Here is a 19,720-nt window from a genome sequence, read left to right as displayed (position 1 = left end):
ATATTTAAATCATAATGTTGCTTTGGGTAATAAATTTATGTAGTTAAATATTAAAAATAATAAATTAAAACAGAAGTGATTTTTAGAGGTATTGACTTTTCCACCACTTATATAATACTGAATTATTAGTAATATCAGCCTAAATAAATTATAAATTATTTTAGATACACAATATTTTCAGAGTATTTTTGCCTAACTCTTAAGCCTCTTGGCCCAGAGTTCTTACTTAGGGATTTTTAGAAAAAATTTTATTGGCTAATTATTTTTATTTAGTAAATATACTATAATTTGTATATTCCCAGGACAACAGGAATAAATCAATAGAAATTAAATAGGACAAATTTATTTGAGAACTTTATGACTCTAACAAAGATTATAAAGAAAACATAATATGAAAATATTTTATTTGGTTTGTGCAATTTCAACTTATATATGTCTATTTTTATGTTTATGTAATGATTTGAACAGATACTAGTAGACATAGTTTCCTAATTCTTAGTTTTATAAAAAATTTTCCTGAATGTAGATTTATGAAAATACACTGGTATAAAAAACTAAGCTATGTAGATGAAACTTTAGGATAAATTATGTCCATGTTATTCCCAAGTTATATAAGCAATAACCAAATGTAACTTTGCAATTTCCCAATAATGTAAATTATTGTGGATAGAATATGCATATATAATCGCTCTCTCTCTCTCTCTCTCTATATATATATATATGTATATATATATATCGTCATTTTTGCTTTTATGCATAATGCCATATTAAGACCCCTCTAACTTGTTCCTCAAATATTTAAAACAATGAATAAAATTAAGGAAAAAATTAAAGAAATATGTATTAATAAGTATTTTCCTCCTCTGACTCTAGGAGCCTCTGTATCAAGTAAAGTGCTCAGTTTGTTCTTACCTTTTTCTTCCTTGAGAGACCTAACATGTATTTCATAGCTAGTATGCTCCAGGCATTATTCTAGGTCCTTTAAAGTTTACATATTCATTCTGTATAGCACCCCCTTTTAGTAGGGGGTCATTATCGACATTTAAAAATGTGAAAAAGTTGATGGTAGACCATTTTCCCCAAGACTCAAGAGTATTAAATGAAAGAACTGAGAATTTAAGATAATACTTTACCTGAGTATATAAAATTCTCATAGTTTTCCTGAGGCACTAGCCATTTCAGTGGCATTCTATTCCATTCTTTAAGTATTATATTAAAACTACTTATGACTTGATTTGAAGAATTGCTATGGTTGCTGCATTTTATAAAGGTTAAATATTTTTAAATTGTCCAATGGTCAGAAATAATCTTTAATGTTTTCTTTGTCTCCAAAGAGTCTCTTAATTTACAATCTCAAGTTTAACCTTGGAAAAAACTTTACCGTTCAGTGGAATCAAATTTTCTCAGAAAATGAAAGATTTAATTGTTATCCAGATGCAGAACCTCCAACCCAGAAAAGCTGTGAAGAACGTGGCTGTGTATGGCAACCGGTAATAAGAATTTTAATTATGATCCATGATATGGTTTTCACATAAGCATTTCATTGTAATCTTTACATATTATAATTTTAATTCTACAGCATAGAGACTAAATTCATCTGCATAAGCATTTGGGATTTGAAATTAGGAATTCTGATAGAAAATTTATCTTTATTAATTTTCCAGACCTCGCTTAGTAAATGCCAGACTGAATGAAAGTGTAAGTTGCTTTTCAGGCACTTTGGATAATATAACTTCATTTAATAAAATAGTGGTGTATCTGATGGCTGTACCTCAAAATGATCCTTGTCTTCACCCAATTTCACATTTGTACTTAATGCTGGCATCAGATCGCACAAACTCTCAAGGGTCCTATTGCTCTGATATCACTGAAACCTCAGATTTAAAAATCTCAGGTATGATGTTCATGAGTGAAGTGGGGCAGGGCTGAGTATTAAAAATAAAATAAAACCTACTCAAAGACATATTTAATTAATTATTTCTTAATTAATTAGGTATTATGTGGATAAACCCAGTTTTAAAAAATGATTTGTTGAATACTAAGTCTATAGGTTTTTATACTATTTCTATAAATTATACCGCAAGACTGCTTTCATCCTAACTAAAAAATTAGCAATCTTGATGACCTAACAGTAAGAAAGGTAAATTAGAATACTTATACAATGATAAAGAGGAATTTGTATTGGGCAAAAATGAAACTATGAGAGAGACATATATAAGTACCGCGCGCTAACCGATTGCGCCACTGGAGCTCCAAGAGAGAGACATGTATAGATTTCACAGTTTTCTGAAGTCAATCATATTTCTGATTCTATTGACATTCAGTTTCATGCAGTTGAAATAAGTATTATAGTATTTGTATTGGTTAAGGATTGCTTGAAGCTGAGAGTATTAGAGAGCTAAAGTCTGATTTTGTTAAACAAAATAGGATTTTTATTTTTACAAATAAGAATCCAAGGCCTAATATGCTGAACCCTCAATGTCATCAGTGTCCTATATTTCTCATTCATTTTTCATCATCAAACTTGTGTTATAGCTTCCACCATTATATATGCATTCCAAGTCCAGAAAGTATAAGTGCAAAGGGCATCCTAATTAATCACCTTGTATCATTTTCTTTTTAGGTTTGTGGGGTCATATACAACTTCCTCTAAAGAGAACTGAAAATGTAGATGGGCACATTTCTTCTCCCAACAGAATACTTATATATATAAAAGCCTAAGTGACCGAACAACTGGCTGCTATAATGTGTACTGACCACCAGGGGGCAGATGCTCAACACAGGAGCTGCCCCCTGGTGGTCAGTGCACTCCCACAGCAGGAATACCGCTTAACTGACTGATGGGCACCAGATGCAGGGCTTACAGCTCGTGAGCGTCGCTGTGGTGGAGCGAGCTTCCCAATTGGGACTGACTAGGCATGAGCCTGTGGCAGGCGCAGCTGGGCCGGGATGAGTGGGAGTGGCAGGCAGGAATGGTAGGCGGAATTGGGCTGCCGGTTTCAGCCCAATCCCCACAGGCCACGCTGAGGGACCCCACCAGTGCACAAAACCGTGCACCGGGCCTCTAGTTTAATAAATAAGAAAGATTGGATAATGGATTGTGGTAAGGCAACTAGTTGTTAGTGCCACAATTATTGTTTTTCTTAGATCATATTTTTCACCCCTATGTAAACCAATTAGCTCTGATCTTTGATCAGTATTTTTATTTCAAGTACTGGTCCAGATGTAATTGACCAATATAAGTACCAGTCATTAAATAAGAAATAATATAGTTCTGCATAAGTAGAAGAAAATAATTTTAAGTAGTTGCCCTTTTGAGATTTGTTGCAGAGCTGTTTAACACACAAAAGGCAATAGTCAGTATGAAGAGGAAAGAACATGCATGGATCAAAATTTATGAGTCATATACTTAATTTTTGCAAAGACTACACAATCATTCTACTTTCTGAGTTGAAAATAGAAATTTGATCCTTCTGCTCTACTGGTCTGCCTTTAGAGTTAAAATACAAATATTTTATATAACATTTTAGTACATGGTATCTTTGGTTACATATAGATATTTTATGTTGCTACCACAATTTCACTTTATATTATACAATACAATCTGTAAAGCAAACAAAATGTGATTAAGCATGTTTACCTTACATTTTTAAAAGCAAATATTACAATGCTTACAGTGTCTGTCAATAAACATATATTGTGTTTTCAGTCTCTGTCCAGAGCACCTGATTGCTACTTTCCTAGAAATGACAACTCTTATTTAGTCACTTCAACTGCGTATTCACCAATGGGTATAACCGCTGACCTCCAGCTGAACACTGCAAATGCTCGAATAAAGCGACCTTCAAAACCCATCTCAACTCTTCGTGTGGAGGTGAAATATCACAAAAATGACATGCTGCAGTTCAAGGTATGTTTAGTATAAATAATTAACTATTATTAATTGGATTGATGACTTATTTTTCTATATATAAAGTTTATAGCTAGATGCACATTAAATAAAGTTCTTGTTTATGCTAACTTTGTGAATAAGCATATAATAGTAATTTTCAGGGTGATTTGAGTGGGCTAGAAGGGGTCAATGGGGGAGAAAGGGATACCTGTAATATTTTCAACACTAAAGATAAATTTTAAATATATATTTAAACCAGTGGCCTGGGAGCACAAATTTGTGCACATAGAAAGAAAATTAGAAGGTGGCCAGCAGGGCAGACTGGGTGAGATGGGCCAGACACACCCTGGAGCCAACCTCCCATGGTCCCTCCCCAGCCAGCTGCACCTCCGGCAGCACCAGGGCTCGAAGGGCATCTGTGGAGTGAGCGGGGTCCCTCTGGCAGGTGGGATCCCTCAGTCTGGCCTGGGGGAATCAGGCCAAAACTGACATCCCCTGAGGGGTCCCTGAGTGCCAGAGGGCACTCTGCAAAGTTGCTGTTGTACGGAGTGTGGAACGCAAATGCGAGTGTGCGGTAGACTGGACTCGGGGCTGACAGTGCCCCAGCAACAACATAACCCGTGGCCGAAGGTGGAATCCCACGGCCCTTCGAGGAGTCCGGAGCCCTCCTCTCTGGTTCCGGGTGTGTCACCGGAGAACCACCACTGCCAAGTTACTGCAGCTCTGCAGCTCCTGCGTTGAGTGTTTGCCCCCTGGTGGTCAGTGAGCGACATACCTACTGGCCAGTTGAATGGTCGCTTAGCCTTTAAAATATATAAATTGGCTATATATATTGTACATATATATGGGCCATGGATAAATCACTTAGAATGCACTATGTTGCTAATATCATTAAAATAAGCAAATTAAAAAAGCAAGATAGGATGCTTACTATTTCCATTATTTTACATAGTTATCTAAATTTTCTGAATAATGCCTTAAGACATACAAAAACATACAAATTTCTTTCAAAAGTTACACTTATATGTATATATTTTTTACTTAAGACATCTAAAAAAATCCATTAAAAACAATAACACTATTACAAATTATAAGATCAGCAAAATGACTGTATATAAAATGTGTTTTCAAAAAATGTTTTATTGTACACTATCATTCACCATCTAGAAATTGAAATGGTGACAAATCCAATTAGCAAAATCAAAGGAGAACAGTCATATGAATACTAAAAATATTTAAATCATAGAAGTGAGTTGACTGTCTATAAGAAAAATAACTATTAAAAAGTGTTGATAGATATTAAATAAGTACTGAGAAATCCTGAGACTAAAATTTTAAAAAGTTAACTCATTTTTAATCAATTGATTCTTTTAAATAATTTTCGTAGAAATCTCAATGGAATATTATTGGAAACTTAATAAAAAAAACCTTTATATTTACCTGGAAAAGTAAACATGGCAATGACAATATTTAAAATTTATCTAAAAAATAGATAACGTTTACAGAATTAAAACAGCATAATTGCAGTTAGAATAACCTCACAGCTTATCACAAAGTGATGACACAAAATATAACTGTATGTGTGTGTATATATATATAACATATAATGATATACATGTATATATGTAGTTTTATATATATGTACTAGAGGCCCAGTGAAAGAAATTCATGCACAGTTAGGGTCCCTAGGCCTGGCCAGAGATCAGGGCCAATCGGGGCCTCTGGTTGCCTGCTGGGGCCTTCCTTCTGGCTGCCAGCGGCCAGCCGGGGCCTTCCTTTGTTCCATGACACCACCTGGTGGTCAGCACACATCATAGTGAGCAATTGAACTCCCAGTCTCCTGGTTGAACTCCCAAGGGGACACTTTGCATATTAGCCATATATATATATATATATATATAAATTAAGTAATTCAAACATAAGCTCAGAAAACAATTAGCTGCATATTTATCTTGTATCTGGCTAGTAAAGATCTTTCAAACCATAGATATAAAGACATAAAACTCATAGATAAAAATCTATGTATTTCCTATATAAAAAATTATGTTTCAACATTAATAAACACTATAACAGAAAACAAAAAATGGATAAATATCTGACATCTTGGTCATAAAAAGCAAGCAATTTCAACTTATACAAACAAGAAAAATATCAAGATCTAAAAACAAGCATATAACAGAAGAAGAAATAATAATTGGGAATAAAAATATTATAATACTTATATTCATTGACCAGAAGAATAAAAGACAAATTCAAAGAATGGGAAATCTCAATGTTGAATAATCATGTGGAAATACGTTGGTCAACATTATCAAGGAAATAAAGGACAATTTAGAACACAAACACTTTTAACATACCATAAAACATTATTAGAGCACACATTTTGGTGAGAATATTAATTAGTACACTAATTCTGGTAAACACTTTACAAATAGATATCAAGGGGACCTTACAAATATTAGTGTACTCTTACCTAATTCTTTACTTCTAAGAAATTACTGAGGAAAAGAAGGCTTGAATAAATATAAATTTACGTTACTTTGTAGGATCACACATATGACAAAAATATTGAAATAACTACTGTGTCTAAACAAAAGTGAAAAATAATTTTGTATCTCCATAAAGAGACTATTTAGCTCTAAAAGATGATTTTGATGATTTACCATTATGTAGAAAAAAGTAGCAAAATTTAAAAAAGCATAAAATACAGTAGGTAATTTGATCTCATTATCTGTTCATGTATGTATATGGGATTGGATATATATGGTGTCCCCAAAAAGTGTATACAAACTGTAATAGCTGATAGCTTCAGGTTCTATTACATTTTGAAAATGAAATGTATTTTAATAAACATTGCCTTTAGAGTGTGTATACATTTTTTGGAATACACACACACACCCATATGGGCCATGGATACAGAATTAAGAATTATATAAGTAAGCATTATATATATATATATATATATATATATATATATATATATATATATATATTCTTGTTTGAACCATCATTTAATTTTTTAATATTTACATGACATCTCACCAAACTAGAGCAAGACATTTCTATTTTTATTATTATCTGCAATAGATTTATGACCCGAAAAATAAGAGATATGAAGTCCCAGTACCATTAAACATTCCAACCATGCCAACAAGTACTTATGAAAATAGACTTTATGATGTTGAAATCCAGGAAAATCCTTTTGGCATCCTGATTCGACGAAGAAGCACAGGAAGAGTTATGTAAGTGATTGAATTATTTGAAATGAACAATATCTTGATTTTATCCTAGGAGGGGAAAAGAAAGATGATTATTTTCACAGCCTTCACTGTGCTAGAGTATCATCATACTAAAAATGGTATTAGTCATATTAAGTAACTTGACTTACTTTAACATTTTTAAAACATATATTTCATTGATTTTTTACAGAGAGAAAAGGAGAGGGATAGAGAGTTAGAAACATTGATGAGAGAGAAACATTGATCAGCTGCCTCCTGCACACCTCCTACTGGGGATGTGCCCACAACCAAGGTACATGCTCTTGACTAGAATCGAACCTGGGACCCTTCAGTCTGCAGGCCGATGCTCTATCCACTGAGCCAAACAGGTTAAGGCATAACATGTTTAACTTAAACAATTAGAACATAATAGGACGATCATTAAGGATTGCCTAAAATGTCATTTACACTTTGGATGTGATTGATTTTATTATTACATATTAAGACTTATTTTTCAAAGCAAGTTGAGAACCAAACCAAGACTCCTCTTGAAAATCATGATGAGTTTTAGCAAAATAAGTAATTGGAAATTTGTTATGTAAATATTTTATTAGACTTTTGTAATCAAAGTTTAATGGTCCTGGAATTTGATTGAGTTAATGCTATTTCTGCTTGGCACTAATGAAAGAAAATTAATATACATGCATCTAGATATTTTTATATCATAATGAATAAACTTAAGAAAAAAGTTTTGGTTTTTTTGTGTGAAATTCTCTATTTGTAGAGAATTATAATATATTAAAAGACACTTTAATGTAATTTAAGCTTCCCATGCTATCTCTGAGAAGATGTTGACCAGATGTTTTCACAATGGATACAAATAATAAAGAAAAGTATATCTGTTTTTTTTAAAAAAAATTATGAGAATAATTTTGTTCCAAAGGCAAACAAACTCAGTCATTTTGCAAAAAAAGTCCTGGTGCAAAGTTATACTTATCATTATTTGAGAATCATTATTACTTAGTAAATACTTTTTCATAATTAATATAAAAATGAAAAATGTCCCAAACTTTTTGTAATACTTATATTTTCTTACACAGCCAATCCTAATTATTTTCCTCCTCTTTTATGTTCTTGCAAATGACTAGAAAAACAATACATTCACTGCAACACATTTCTTATGGATATTTTTTAAAACACTGATTTTTATAAATATAAGAAAGAAAGTTATTGGAAGCAATAAATAGGGAGAATTTTAAATTAAAATATCAATTATGCCTTATAGTTTTGGTATCTTTTTATTCTATATGTAGAAATATTGATTTTTTTTATTCTATATGTAGAAAAAACATTACTGGGCTATCTGAAGGTAATAGGTTTCTAGGACCTATGTTACTTCCATATCATATATTATTTATAACTTCATAATAATTTTATTTTTAAAAGCAATATATTTATTTTTAAAAGCAAGGTAAACATAGCCCTAACCAGTTTGGCTTAGTGGATAGAGCATTGGCCTGAGGACTGAAGGGTCCCAGGTTTGATTTTGATCAAGGGCATGTACCTTGGTTGCGGGCACATCCCTAGTAGGGCATGTGCAGAAGGCAGCTGATTGATGTTTCTCTCTCATCAATGTTTCTAACTTTCTATCCCTCTCCCTTCCTCTCTGTAAAACAATCAGTAAAATATATTAAAAAATAAAATAAAGAGAAATAGTCACATTAATCATATTATGATTCACTGTATTGATAATGGTGAATATGTGAAATATATTTGAGGTATTCCTTAACTTAGCCAAAATAAATATATTTTGGAATAATTATCTATTACCATTTGGTATCTGCTTACAATAAAGAATATAGAGAGAATATTATTGATTTTAGCTCAACCAAGGAAGAATCACCATTGTTATTTGTGATACTATTTTGTAAATGTTTACAGAAATAGAATTGTTTTCTTTTGTTTTTAGCTGGGATTCTCGCCTACCTGGATTTACTTTTAATGACCAGTTCATTCAAATATCTACTCGCCTGCCATCAGAATATATATATGGTTTTGGGGAAGCGGAACACACAGCATTTAAGCGAGATCTAAACTGGAACACTTGGGGAATGTTCACAAGAGACCAACCCCCTGGTGTAGGTATCAATTTTCAGCTATCTCATGAGGCATCTACGACCATGATTAGGATCCCAGCCACTTCTATGTAGGCCTGTACTAGTACTTTGGTATTGAAGTAATGACAGAGACGCTGGAGATCTGCAGAGTTGCTAAAATGGTTTTCTGAAAAACAAACAAAGAAGTCACCATCAATTACTGGCAAAAGTAGAGGATTAGTTGGATAACATTGAATACAGTGAGAGATGAGGTAGTGCCCCAGTTCATTATCTCAAATGTAGAGAAAGAGCATTAAGATTCAGTATTCCCTGCCAAATCCATGTTTACGCTCAGCTTTTAGAAAGTCACTGAATAGTTCTCTTTAACTTTTTTCTTTTACTTCTTAGATCATGATTTGATGCCAACTTTTTCCTGTATGACACACAGCTGCAGTTGTGCATTTTTATGAGTCCGTACTGCTAGTTACATCTTTAAAAAATGTTTTTATAAGCTCATGTCACTTTTCCCAATGTTCCAACTTATTAATTAAATACACATCATGAATATTTAATGCACTGCAGAACTACTATCAGCTATAATTATGAAACCAAAATGTGGTGTTCGGGTCCGAGTCCGTTGTCTCACAAAATTGAAAACTGAGTTTGTGGACAAAAACAGTAGGTGGAAGCAAAGTTTATTGAGACAAAGACAGACTCCCCGAAGCATGGGACAGCAGAGAGAGGGCCCAAAGCAGGTTTCCAATGAAGCTTCTTTGTCTCAGGGTCCAAAGTCCCATGTCCCCCAAGCCAGTCCTGGGAAAGGTGCTGCTGGGGTTCCAAAAGCAGGCCAGTGTACAGAGCTTGCGTTCCATGTTGCAGCCATGTGTAGTTCAGCATCCAAGCTAATTAAAAACCATTAGTCCATGTGTTGAGTCCCACATGGCCATGAGCCAGGTGGGCACAGGGGAGCACATCCACTGCCACAGGAGAGAGAGAGAGAGAGAGAGAGAGAGAGAGAGAGAGAGAGAGAGAGAGAGAGAGAGAGAGAGAAGAGCGCTCTTTTTGTTTAGTGGTAGATACATGCCTTGTTAGCTCCTGATTGGTCCTTTCAAAGAATTTTGCCTTAGTAACATACTTAGGATTGGTCATACGCCTCACTGCCTTGTGATAAGTTATCTGCAAGCTGTCTGTCTTAGCAACATCCATACATTTTAAAGTTCACATCTCTCACTGGCGCCCTTCTTTCCCCCCCCAGCTGGGTTGCCTGAGCTGGGTTCAATTCTAGGTCCTGTTGTTTGACTCTGTGGTGCCATCAACAAACTGTATCCTGTCCCTGTCTTCAAGATCCTGTTATTGGAGGACAGTGGTTCTCAATCTTCCTAATGCCGCGACCCTTTAATACAGTTCCTCATGTTGTGATGATCCACAATTTCACTGTTACAAATTGAACATAATTAAAACGTAGTGATTAATCACAAAACACTATTTAATTATATATGTGTTTTCCAATGGTCTTAGGCGACCCCTGTGAAAGGGTCGTTAGACCCCCAAAGGGGTCGCGACCCACAGGTTGAGAACCACTGTTCTAGGACTTCCCCACTCTTCTCCCTCTCCCACGGTCCCATCTCTGACTGCCTAGCCCTTCTATCTCCTCAATTATCCTAGACATATCATGAAAAAATACATTTTTTTTATAAAATACTAGCTTATTTCCATGTGCCACATGTGATGCTTACTTAAAGGGAATGTTAATTACAGCTTTTAGCTAGAGTTTTATTGTTAGGTGCCTAAACAAGATCAGATTAATTACTTAAGAGGTTGAGTAGTTTAATCATTTTTGTGGAAATAAATTATTGAAAAAGAAGTGCAACTTCATAAAATAATTAACATATAAAATCTGTAGAAAGAAACCCAATTACTCTAATCCCAATGGATTTTTATGTCAATATGAGACAGTTTCGTGGGTGTTACATATCTGTATATTTATTTGCTTGATCTAAAGCAATAATAGTTCTAATAATGAACAAAATTAATTTCCAAGGGAAATGTGGTTAATTCAGTTTGTATGTTCAAGGGAGTAACATTTAACTTCCTAGGCTCACTTTTATAATGAATTTAAATATTACCTCAACAAACTTTACATGGTCTTATCATCTGAATATATGTTATGTTTATTTTTTTTAGTATAAACTAAATTCCTATGGATTTCATCCCTATCACATGGCTCTGGAAGATGAGGACAATGCTCATGGAGTTTTCTTTCTTAACAGCAATGCAATGGGTAAAACCATCATATTTAAGATTTCTCATGTGGAGTGTTGTGAGCTCGCGCAGCTACTCAGGCTCTGTTATGTGACTTTTAATAAATAATATTTTGTATATAGATAACAATGTAATCATGTTTTGAATTTCCAGATGTGACATTTCAGCCAACTCCTGCTCTCACTTACCGCACAATTGGAGGAATCTTGGACTTTTACATGTTTTTGGGCCCAACTCCAGAAGTTGCAACAAAGCAATTCCATGAAGTATGATTGAGTTTGTTTTTAGAAAAAAAACACACACACATACATTTCTCTCCATAAGTAATTCTCTTAGTTCACAAATAATTTTTGTTTTTAAAGGTAATTGGCCGACCAGTCATGCCACCTTACTGGGCTTTGGGATTCCAATTATGTCGCTATGGTTACAAAAATACTTCAGAGGTCCAGGAAGTATATGAAAACATGACAGCTGCTCAGATCCCCTATGTATGTACATAAACTTTTAAGACTGTGTTAAATATGTCTCGTAGAAAATCAGAATGAAATAATTAAACACATGTGTTTTAAAATTATTTTTATCATTTGGCAATAATAAAGGCTTAGTTTTTAGTAGCACCTAATAAATTGGAAATAACATTTTTATAAAATATAAAATATTGATTAGGATAAAGGAAAAGTAATAATATCATTTCTTTTTCTATTTTTCCCCCTCCTATTCCATGCCCCAGAGTTGTATTAAACAAGTCACTGCGCATTTGTATCTCTCTCATCAACATTGGGTGGCAGAGATAGTCAAACACATTCCCCATATTCTCTTTAGATGAGAGGAAGGGTCCACAGAATTATTCCATCAACTAATATGAGAAATTACGGGGAAGAAGTTGGAGGTAAAACTGTGCTTTTTGCCCTGGAATAGATGATACTTGTAATGTTAGAATACAGAATTAGAGGGCTGGCAGAATATCCTTATCTCTCAATGTTTGGGAAATAAATATTCCTAAGTATCCAGAAGTAATCAGTCCCTGTAATTTTATATTTTAGTGGTAAGGAATCCTGGAGATCTCATGGTAACACGTAAGCATGGGAATCTAGAGTGCTATTTGTATGTAAGGACTCATTCTAAGAAGAATGAGAAGGACCTTATTATAAGACATGAGTACATATAGTACAATTCAATATCTGGTTCCTAAACATATTGTTATGGGGATATTAGCTATATAATGGATGAGATAGAAATGTGCAGGTGGGATTTTTTTAAAGAAAAGGAGATTTTCCCATTTTTTTAAATAAAGAGAGCCATCCACTATATTTGCCATATATTTTATAGCAACTAGAAGAAAATCAAGCTAATTTCTATTAACAGAAAATAATTAACAAATTTGTTATTTAGGCCTAATTAAAAATTTCATGATAACATTCAAACATTTATTAGTTTAAACATATCTGCAAATACCTATTTCAAGGCATTGTTTTGCTTATATTAGCTTGGGCTATTATTTCAAAATTGACTTTGTTGATTAAAAAAAGAAGAAGAAATCTTACACAATTTAATGGATTTACTAGTAACTCTTTCTTCCTCTTTGGAAATATTAGAATTATTTGAAATTATCCTATATTTGCATTATTTTTCCAGAAATAGTGCAATGCCTATTTCTGTATACATTGTACAAATTCCAAATTGCCCTTTAACATAATTTTGTAATGTCATAAATCCTTTACTTCTGTGACTTCCTGTTTCCTCTGGGCATTACATGATAAAAGATACTGATTTGACAGAATTTTGACTTCTAAGTCAAAATTATAATATGGACTGTTAACAAAACAAAACATTTATGTGACCTTGTTCTTAGAATATTTGGAGTCCTTACATGCTACTTTTATTCCTGAGTGTTGCATTACCTGATTAATTCTCTTTCTAATCGAGTGAAGAGGCACTGAAACTTTAATATTGGTAGTGTTTTCATAAGTATGATAAAATGTGATACACTCATGCTTGTGATTCTTGCCCCACTACCGCAATTCTCATATTTTTCAGGATGTACAATACACAGACATCGATTACATGGAAAGGCAACTAGACTTCACAATTGGTGACGACTTCCGTGACCTTCCTCAGTTTGTTGACAAAATAAGAAGTGAAGGAATGAAATACATTATTATCCTGGTCTGTATTTATAGTTTATATTTTTTCTGAGTCTTATTACCTTTCTTTTATTAAGATTTTTTTCTCCTAGATATAGGGATAAGGGAGGTGTTTCAAAATAGGAATTATATAAGTTTGATTCTACTCCCAAATCTACAACTTTCTTCCTTTAACACTTCATTTTATGTACATGGGCTGCTACAGAATACCTAATACTTGGTATATCTTTAGAGACCTAAGACTAAAGCTGGGAGTCAAAAGCTAGCTGGATTTTAGTAATTATTCATGCTGTAAACTGGCCTCAATGTATAGAAGCTATCTTAAAGTGACGATGTATTTTTTTTCTTCCTATACATCTCCCAAATCATTCTCTAGGACTGCATCTTACTTTTCTCATGTTTGAAATTTTGCCTTCAACTTAGTGATTCAGTGGGGAGCATATTTTATCCATAGCTCACAAGAAGTATGCTAAGCGGCCAGAAATCCCTCTGGGAAAATAAAGACAAAAGAAAAACTCTAGTAATCTTGCTTGAAATTGTAGCAAATATATTCTCAAAGTTCTTACTTTTTTTTTTCCTAAGGAATTTAGAAGTGAACATAGCTAGAACAATGAAGTTTATATCATCAGTCCATTTCTTAGTCCATGTCTATGAGAGCACAGTATAATGATAATGTGGTAATAGAAAATTCCAATGTTTCATAACAACTACCCAAGAGGTCCTGGTTTTATTCCATAGAAATGGGATTTGTATTTCATTTCAATTTAGGATCCAGCAATTTCAGGAAATGAAACGAAGCCTTACCCTACATTTACAAGAGGACAGGAAAAAGATGTCTTTATCAAATGGCCTAATACCAATGATATCTGTTGGGCAAAGGTACTGAATTGACCTTGAAATAAAATGTGTAAAACATGCTATTTCATTGAATGTTTCTACTGAATTAAAACACTGTTAAAAACATGTTCAGAGAAATATATGTATTGTGTGGAGTGTAATAGTTTAATAGCTAATAAAGAAAAGAATATATACTGTTGAGTTTAATCCAAATTATTAGAAACAGAGAAAGAAGTCATATAAATTGTATGTCCAAATACTTTTTGCTTCATCTTTAAATTGTATTTCTTGTTACTTTGTTTTTTATTACAAAACTACCATTAATAACATGGAAATTTATTATTCTATACTTCAAGAGTCATTTAAATGTATGAATTTCTCTTAAAAACATTTCAATAACAAAATAAGCAATGTTTTTTTAAGAGCTATTTTCATATTTCTAATTTGAACAAGGAATATAATTCACTATATTGCATTTAAACAATAATATTCAGACCTGGTTATGTATATATTTTAAAAAATATCCTGATTTGGCTTACATATAAAAAAGAGAAGAAAAAGTTTTCACTAGTCATTACTAGAATGAAAAAGATATACAAAATTCCATGGTGGGAGAGATAATTAAATGCCTTGCAGGATCCTTTTTGGATCTTGGACCACATCAGTGATAAAAGTGGTGAAATTCAAAATTGCCTGTAGATTAGTTAATAGTATTATATTAATATTAACCTCTTTGTTTTGATCATTGCATGGTAGTTATAAATATGTGAACATTAGGAGAAGCAGGATGAAGGGTATAGAAAATCTCTAACTATAATTTTTGCAGCTTTTATGTAAATTTGAAAATGATTTCAAAATTAAAGGTTAAAATAAAATGAGGAAAAAAAGCCTATAATGCACTTAGTGAAAAATCATATTTCAAGAAACATGCCAATATAGAGGATGACATATTGGACATACAAAGGGATTTTGTTCTACCCACTTTATAAAGTATATTTCTGTACTTTTTTTGTATGCTTCTAATCTCTAATTTTTCCACTTTCAGTAACAAATCCTTCGTAGGTAATTAGTCCTTTGAGGATAATATACATTTTTATATGGAACTTCCTAGTTTCTGCAACATAGAATCAAATTCTCAGATATTGAGCGTGGTTGAATTGGGTCTCGATTTTGCATTTTTGTGGTTGAGGTGGAGGAAAACATTGTTAAGAAGGAGGCTGGGGCAGGGGTGGTCTTGGAGGTGGAGGGAAGGGAGAATGGGATTTAGTATTAACTGTGAACCAAGATATTTGCCTCAGCATGACATCATCCAACTCAGATCTTCATTACTTTTACATAAATATATATTTATTATTTTCATATTTTAATCTTGGAATAATTATAGAAACAGTTTTAATATACTACATTAAATTAAGTTTAGTATATGGTTTTCATATTATTGCTTCACCAGACCTTTGGTTTCATGAATTGTTTCCAAATCACTATCTACTGCTACAGTTGGCTTTTTATTTCTTATTTACCATAATATACTAGAGATTAAAGTGGGAAAATGGGAATAGTTTGAAAATAGCACATATAGCAAAACAAAAACTGAAAAACATAAATGAAAGAATTACTGATCTGGAATCTTGAGTCTATAATATGCCTCTAAAACTCTATTATAATTTATTTACAACACAGTCATATCATACTGAAGTTATTTTAAACTGTTTTCCAATTTCTTCTTCTTCTTCTTTTTATTTATTTAATTTTTTTGTAGGTTTGGCCAGATTTGCCTAATATAACGATAAATGAAAGTCTGACTGAAGATGAAGCTGTTAATGTAAGTTTTGCATTCATTAATTATATGACTAAAAGAAATTCAGCATATGGATTTAATGATCACTTTGACCAGTTATTCATTTTGAATACTTTCCTGTAAAAGCAGATGGCTTATTTTCTGATTCTCCTCACCATGCACAGCAATGGCAAAGCTACTGTATAGGGCTCTAAGGATAAGGTGTAAAAACGTCCCTATCACTCTAAGAAGCGTTGAAATATGTTTCTGTATGTTTTGAACTGTTTCTTTACAATCTATAAAAGAGCCCCAGGCTGTTCTCTCTCTCTTTTACTCTCCATCACTGCTGGGTGCTTGGAGGAAAATCATGTCTGTTTATGGAATTAAAGGTGATATCAGGTTGCCTTTCTTATCACTTGTCCACATCTTTTGGATCTGACAGACAAATGTCTGACTTGGATGCGCATGGTCTCTCTTTTGATTTTATAATTCTTGGTGTAAATCTTATCTTTGCAGGCTTCCAGAGCTCATGTCGCTTTTCCAGATTTCTTCAGGCGCTCCACAGCAGAGTGGTGGGAAAGGGAAATCATAGATTTCTACAATGACCAGATGAAGTTTGATGGCTTGTGGATTGTGAGTAAACATTGAGTAATTTTCTATGTCAGAGATTTTCAATAGGTATGCCATGGCAGGCCCAATGGTGTGCCACAAGAAATTTTAGAATATGTGATACCTAACTACTTTGTCAGGGGCACTGACTTCTGTCAAATAATAATAAAAAAAAAATGACAATAGCGAACACAACAATATCCGTCTGGTATGAATGAATCAAAATTATACCTATTTTTTTGTCATAGTGGCAAAAAAATGTATTTTTGGTGTGCCACAGAATTTTAGTAATTAGTTTATGTGCGCCATGAGATGAAAAAGGTTGAAAATCACTGTTCTAAGTTATTTATTGTGTATTCATTATACAAAATTCTTACTAGATTCTAATAATGTCAACAGAGTATTTGTGAAAATTAGCTCATTCACTTCTCATAAAGCTTTCTTATTCAAGGGACTGCTAAGATACAGTTTTACCAATTCAATTTATTTACATAAATGCTATTTTATGAATATTCAAGTTTAATATTTTCAATTTGACCAAGGAACCAAAATAGCCTAATTTTCTAACTATTCATAAGTGCTTATAAGTATGTATTTTAATTTCATTCAGTGTACTTATAAATCTCACACTTAACTCTCTATAATCTCTTACATATTAGACAAAATTATTTCTCAAACAATCTCTTACTTTTAGGTGTAACTCTAAAATATTATTAATAAGATTGATAATATAATTTTAATATAGCATAAAAGTTTACCACAAGTAAATATTTATTACAAGAGATTTTACATAATACTTCTCTACAGTTTTGGAGGTGACGTTTCTTTGTTGATTTTGTAACAGATATGCATTAATTTACTTGTTTTTAATTGAAGAAGCCTTTAAAAAGGTGCTGCTATATGCACGTCTTGAGAATATAAAATTGTATAAAGCATCGCTTTTTTTTTAATTAGTGATAAATGCAGATTTATTTCATGTATAAAGTTATGCACTATAAGGGATTCCAATTACAATATCTCTAAAAGAGATATCTTGATCCAGAAAATATAAATTTTTCTTAAGATGGAATAATAACCTTTAAATGGTAGCTAATATATATATTTATATATAGACTAGGGGCCCGGTGCACAAAATTCATGCATGGAGGGGTGGGTCTCTCAGCCTGACCTGCACCCTCTCCAATCTGGAAGCCCTCAGGGGAGCCCTCTCCAATCTGAGAATTTCTGTCTGTCTTTGCAATCATATGAGTGAATTGTCTGAGACCCCAACCCAGTTAGGTTTGGTGCTCACAGAATAATAGAGGTCTTTTTTTTCTTTGATTCATTGCTGGAGATTTCCTAGAAGTTTTAGAATATATTTTTTTTAGTTTTTCCTAGACACTCTGATTTTACTTATGTCTCTCACCTTTGCTTTCCCTCCATCCCTCACCCACAACAGTAACTTGTTCAGGGCTCAGTAACTCTCCAGCGTCTAGGAGATCCAGCAATGCGTCTGCTACCAGAACTATGATTCCCAGCATTCCTGGTGCTCCCCGTGCTCTGGGCTTCTGCTTCCAGTCCAGGGGCTGCCACCAGAACTATGATTCCCAGCATTCCTGGTGCTCCCCGTGCTCTGGGCTTCTGCTTCCAGTCCAGAGGCTGCCACCAGAACTATGATTCCCAGCATTCCTGGTGCTCCCCGTGCTCTGGGATTCTGCTTCCGGTCCAGGGGCTGACACCAGAACTATGATTCCCAGCATTCCTGGTGCTCCCCGTGCTCTGGGATTCTGCTTCCGGTCCAGGGGCTGACACCAGAACTATGATTCCCAGCATTCCTGGTGCTCCCCGTGCTCTGGGATTCTGCTTCCGGTCCAGGGGCTGACACCAGAACTATGATTCCCAGCATTCCTGGTGCTCCCCGTGCTCTGGGCTTCTGCTTCCGGTCCAGGGGCTGCCACCAGAACTATGATTCCCAGAATTCCTGGTGCTCCCTGCGCTCTTGGTTTCCACTTCCGGTCCAGGGGCAGCAGAAACAAAAGGACTGGGAATTTCAGCTGTCCAAAGGCTGGGCTGACAGGACCGGACACTCTAGTGGCATCCCTGGGACCCCGGCTGCTCGGCGCCAGTGTGCGCATGTGCTGCCCACAGGCTCGGAGTAGACGGGGTCCTGGGCATGACCTCTCCACCCCACCCCAAAGGCCCGCCATCTTTGTTGGGTTAATTTGCTTGCTCACTCTTGATTGGCTGTAGGTGTTGTGGAGTGATGATCAATTTACATATTTGTCTATTATTAGTATAGATGATGATCCCTTTATATGTGGGTACTGGGATCCTGAAATGTGTGCTCAGATACTCTCTGAAGTTTTTTTAATTATAAGCTAAATCTTATGATTTTAAATTTCACAAACATTTGTGTTTTTTTAAAAGGAATTGATCCAAGGCATGAGTGTTCAAGAGAGTACATAGAAGAATATACACTATTATAATATAACTTTATGTCTAGAAAATAGAAAAAATATCACTTTTATGTACATATTATATCTATAGAAAAAAATTAGACATTTTAAGTTTGTCAAAAGTAGGCAACGAATTGTAAAACAGAAACACTGAGCTAACTTAATGTCTTTAGTATCATTAAAATGTTTTTGCTTTTTAGAAGTGATTAAATGTCATTACTCAAATATGCTACTTTAACTTACTAGCCCTCTAAATTAGTTCTTTTAAGAATACAATTTCTAAATTTGTTTTCTGTTTACTTTTCTTCCTTTTTTTAAAGGATATGAATGAACCATCAAGTTTTATACATGGGTCAACTACTTCATGCAGAAATAAAGAGCTAAATTATCCACCTTATATGCCAGGTACAATATTGTTGCTTTTACTTTAATGTAATGTTATTATTAATT

The 19,720-nt window shown here is 33.8% G+C and overlaps 1 protein-coding gene across 1 annotated transcript in view; it reads left to right on the top strand.

The window, feature by feature from the left end:
- SI (sucrase-isomaltase) overlaps nt 1-19,720 on the top strand; it is an 87,044-nt gene that overhangs the window by 46,189 nt on the left and 21,135 nt on the right. Inside the window, exons 24-35 of the mRNA XM_059685899.1 lie at nt 1,335-1,490; nt 3,710-3,910; nt 6,980-7,134; nt 9,080-9,248; nt 11,391-11,487; nt 11,622-11,734; nt 11,831-11,956; nt 13,506-13,634; nt 14,381-14,491; nt 16,209-16,271; nt 16,743-16,859; nt 19,591-19,675. Coding sequence (XP_059541882.1) covers nt 1,335-1,490; nt 3,710-3,910; nt 6,980-7,134; nt 9,080-9,248; nt 11,391-11,487; nt 11,622-11,734; nt 11,831-11,956; nt 13,506-13,634; nt 14,381-14,491; nt 16,209-16,271; nt 16,743-16,859; nt 19,591-19,675 — 1,522 coding nt within the window. The remainder of the gene's footprint in view (nt 1-1,334; nt 1,491-3,709; nt 3,911-6,979; nt 7,135-9,079; nt 9,249-11,390; nt 11,488-11,621; nt 11,735-11,830; nt 11,957-13,505; nt 13,635-14,380; nt 14,492-16,208; nt 16,272-16,742; nt 16,860-19,590; nt 19,676-19,720) is intronic.

The sequence above is a fragment of the Myotis daubentonii genome, chromosome 3, assembly GCF_963259705.1.
Source record: "Myotis daubentonii chromosome 3, mMyoDau2.1, whole genome shotgun sequence".
Lineage (NCBI taxonomy): Eukaryota > Metazoa > Chordata > Mammalia > Chiroptera > Vespertilionidae > Myotis > Myotis daubentonii.
This window is presented reverse-complemented; position numbering and strand designations above follow the sequence as displayed.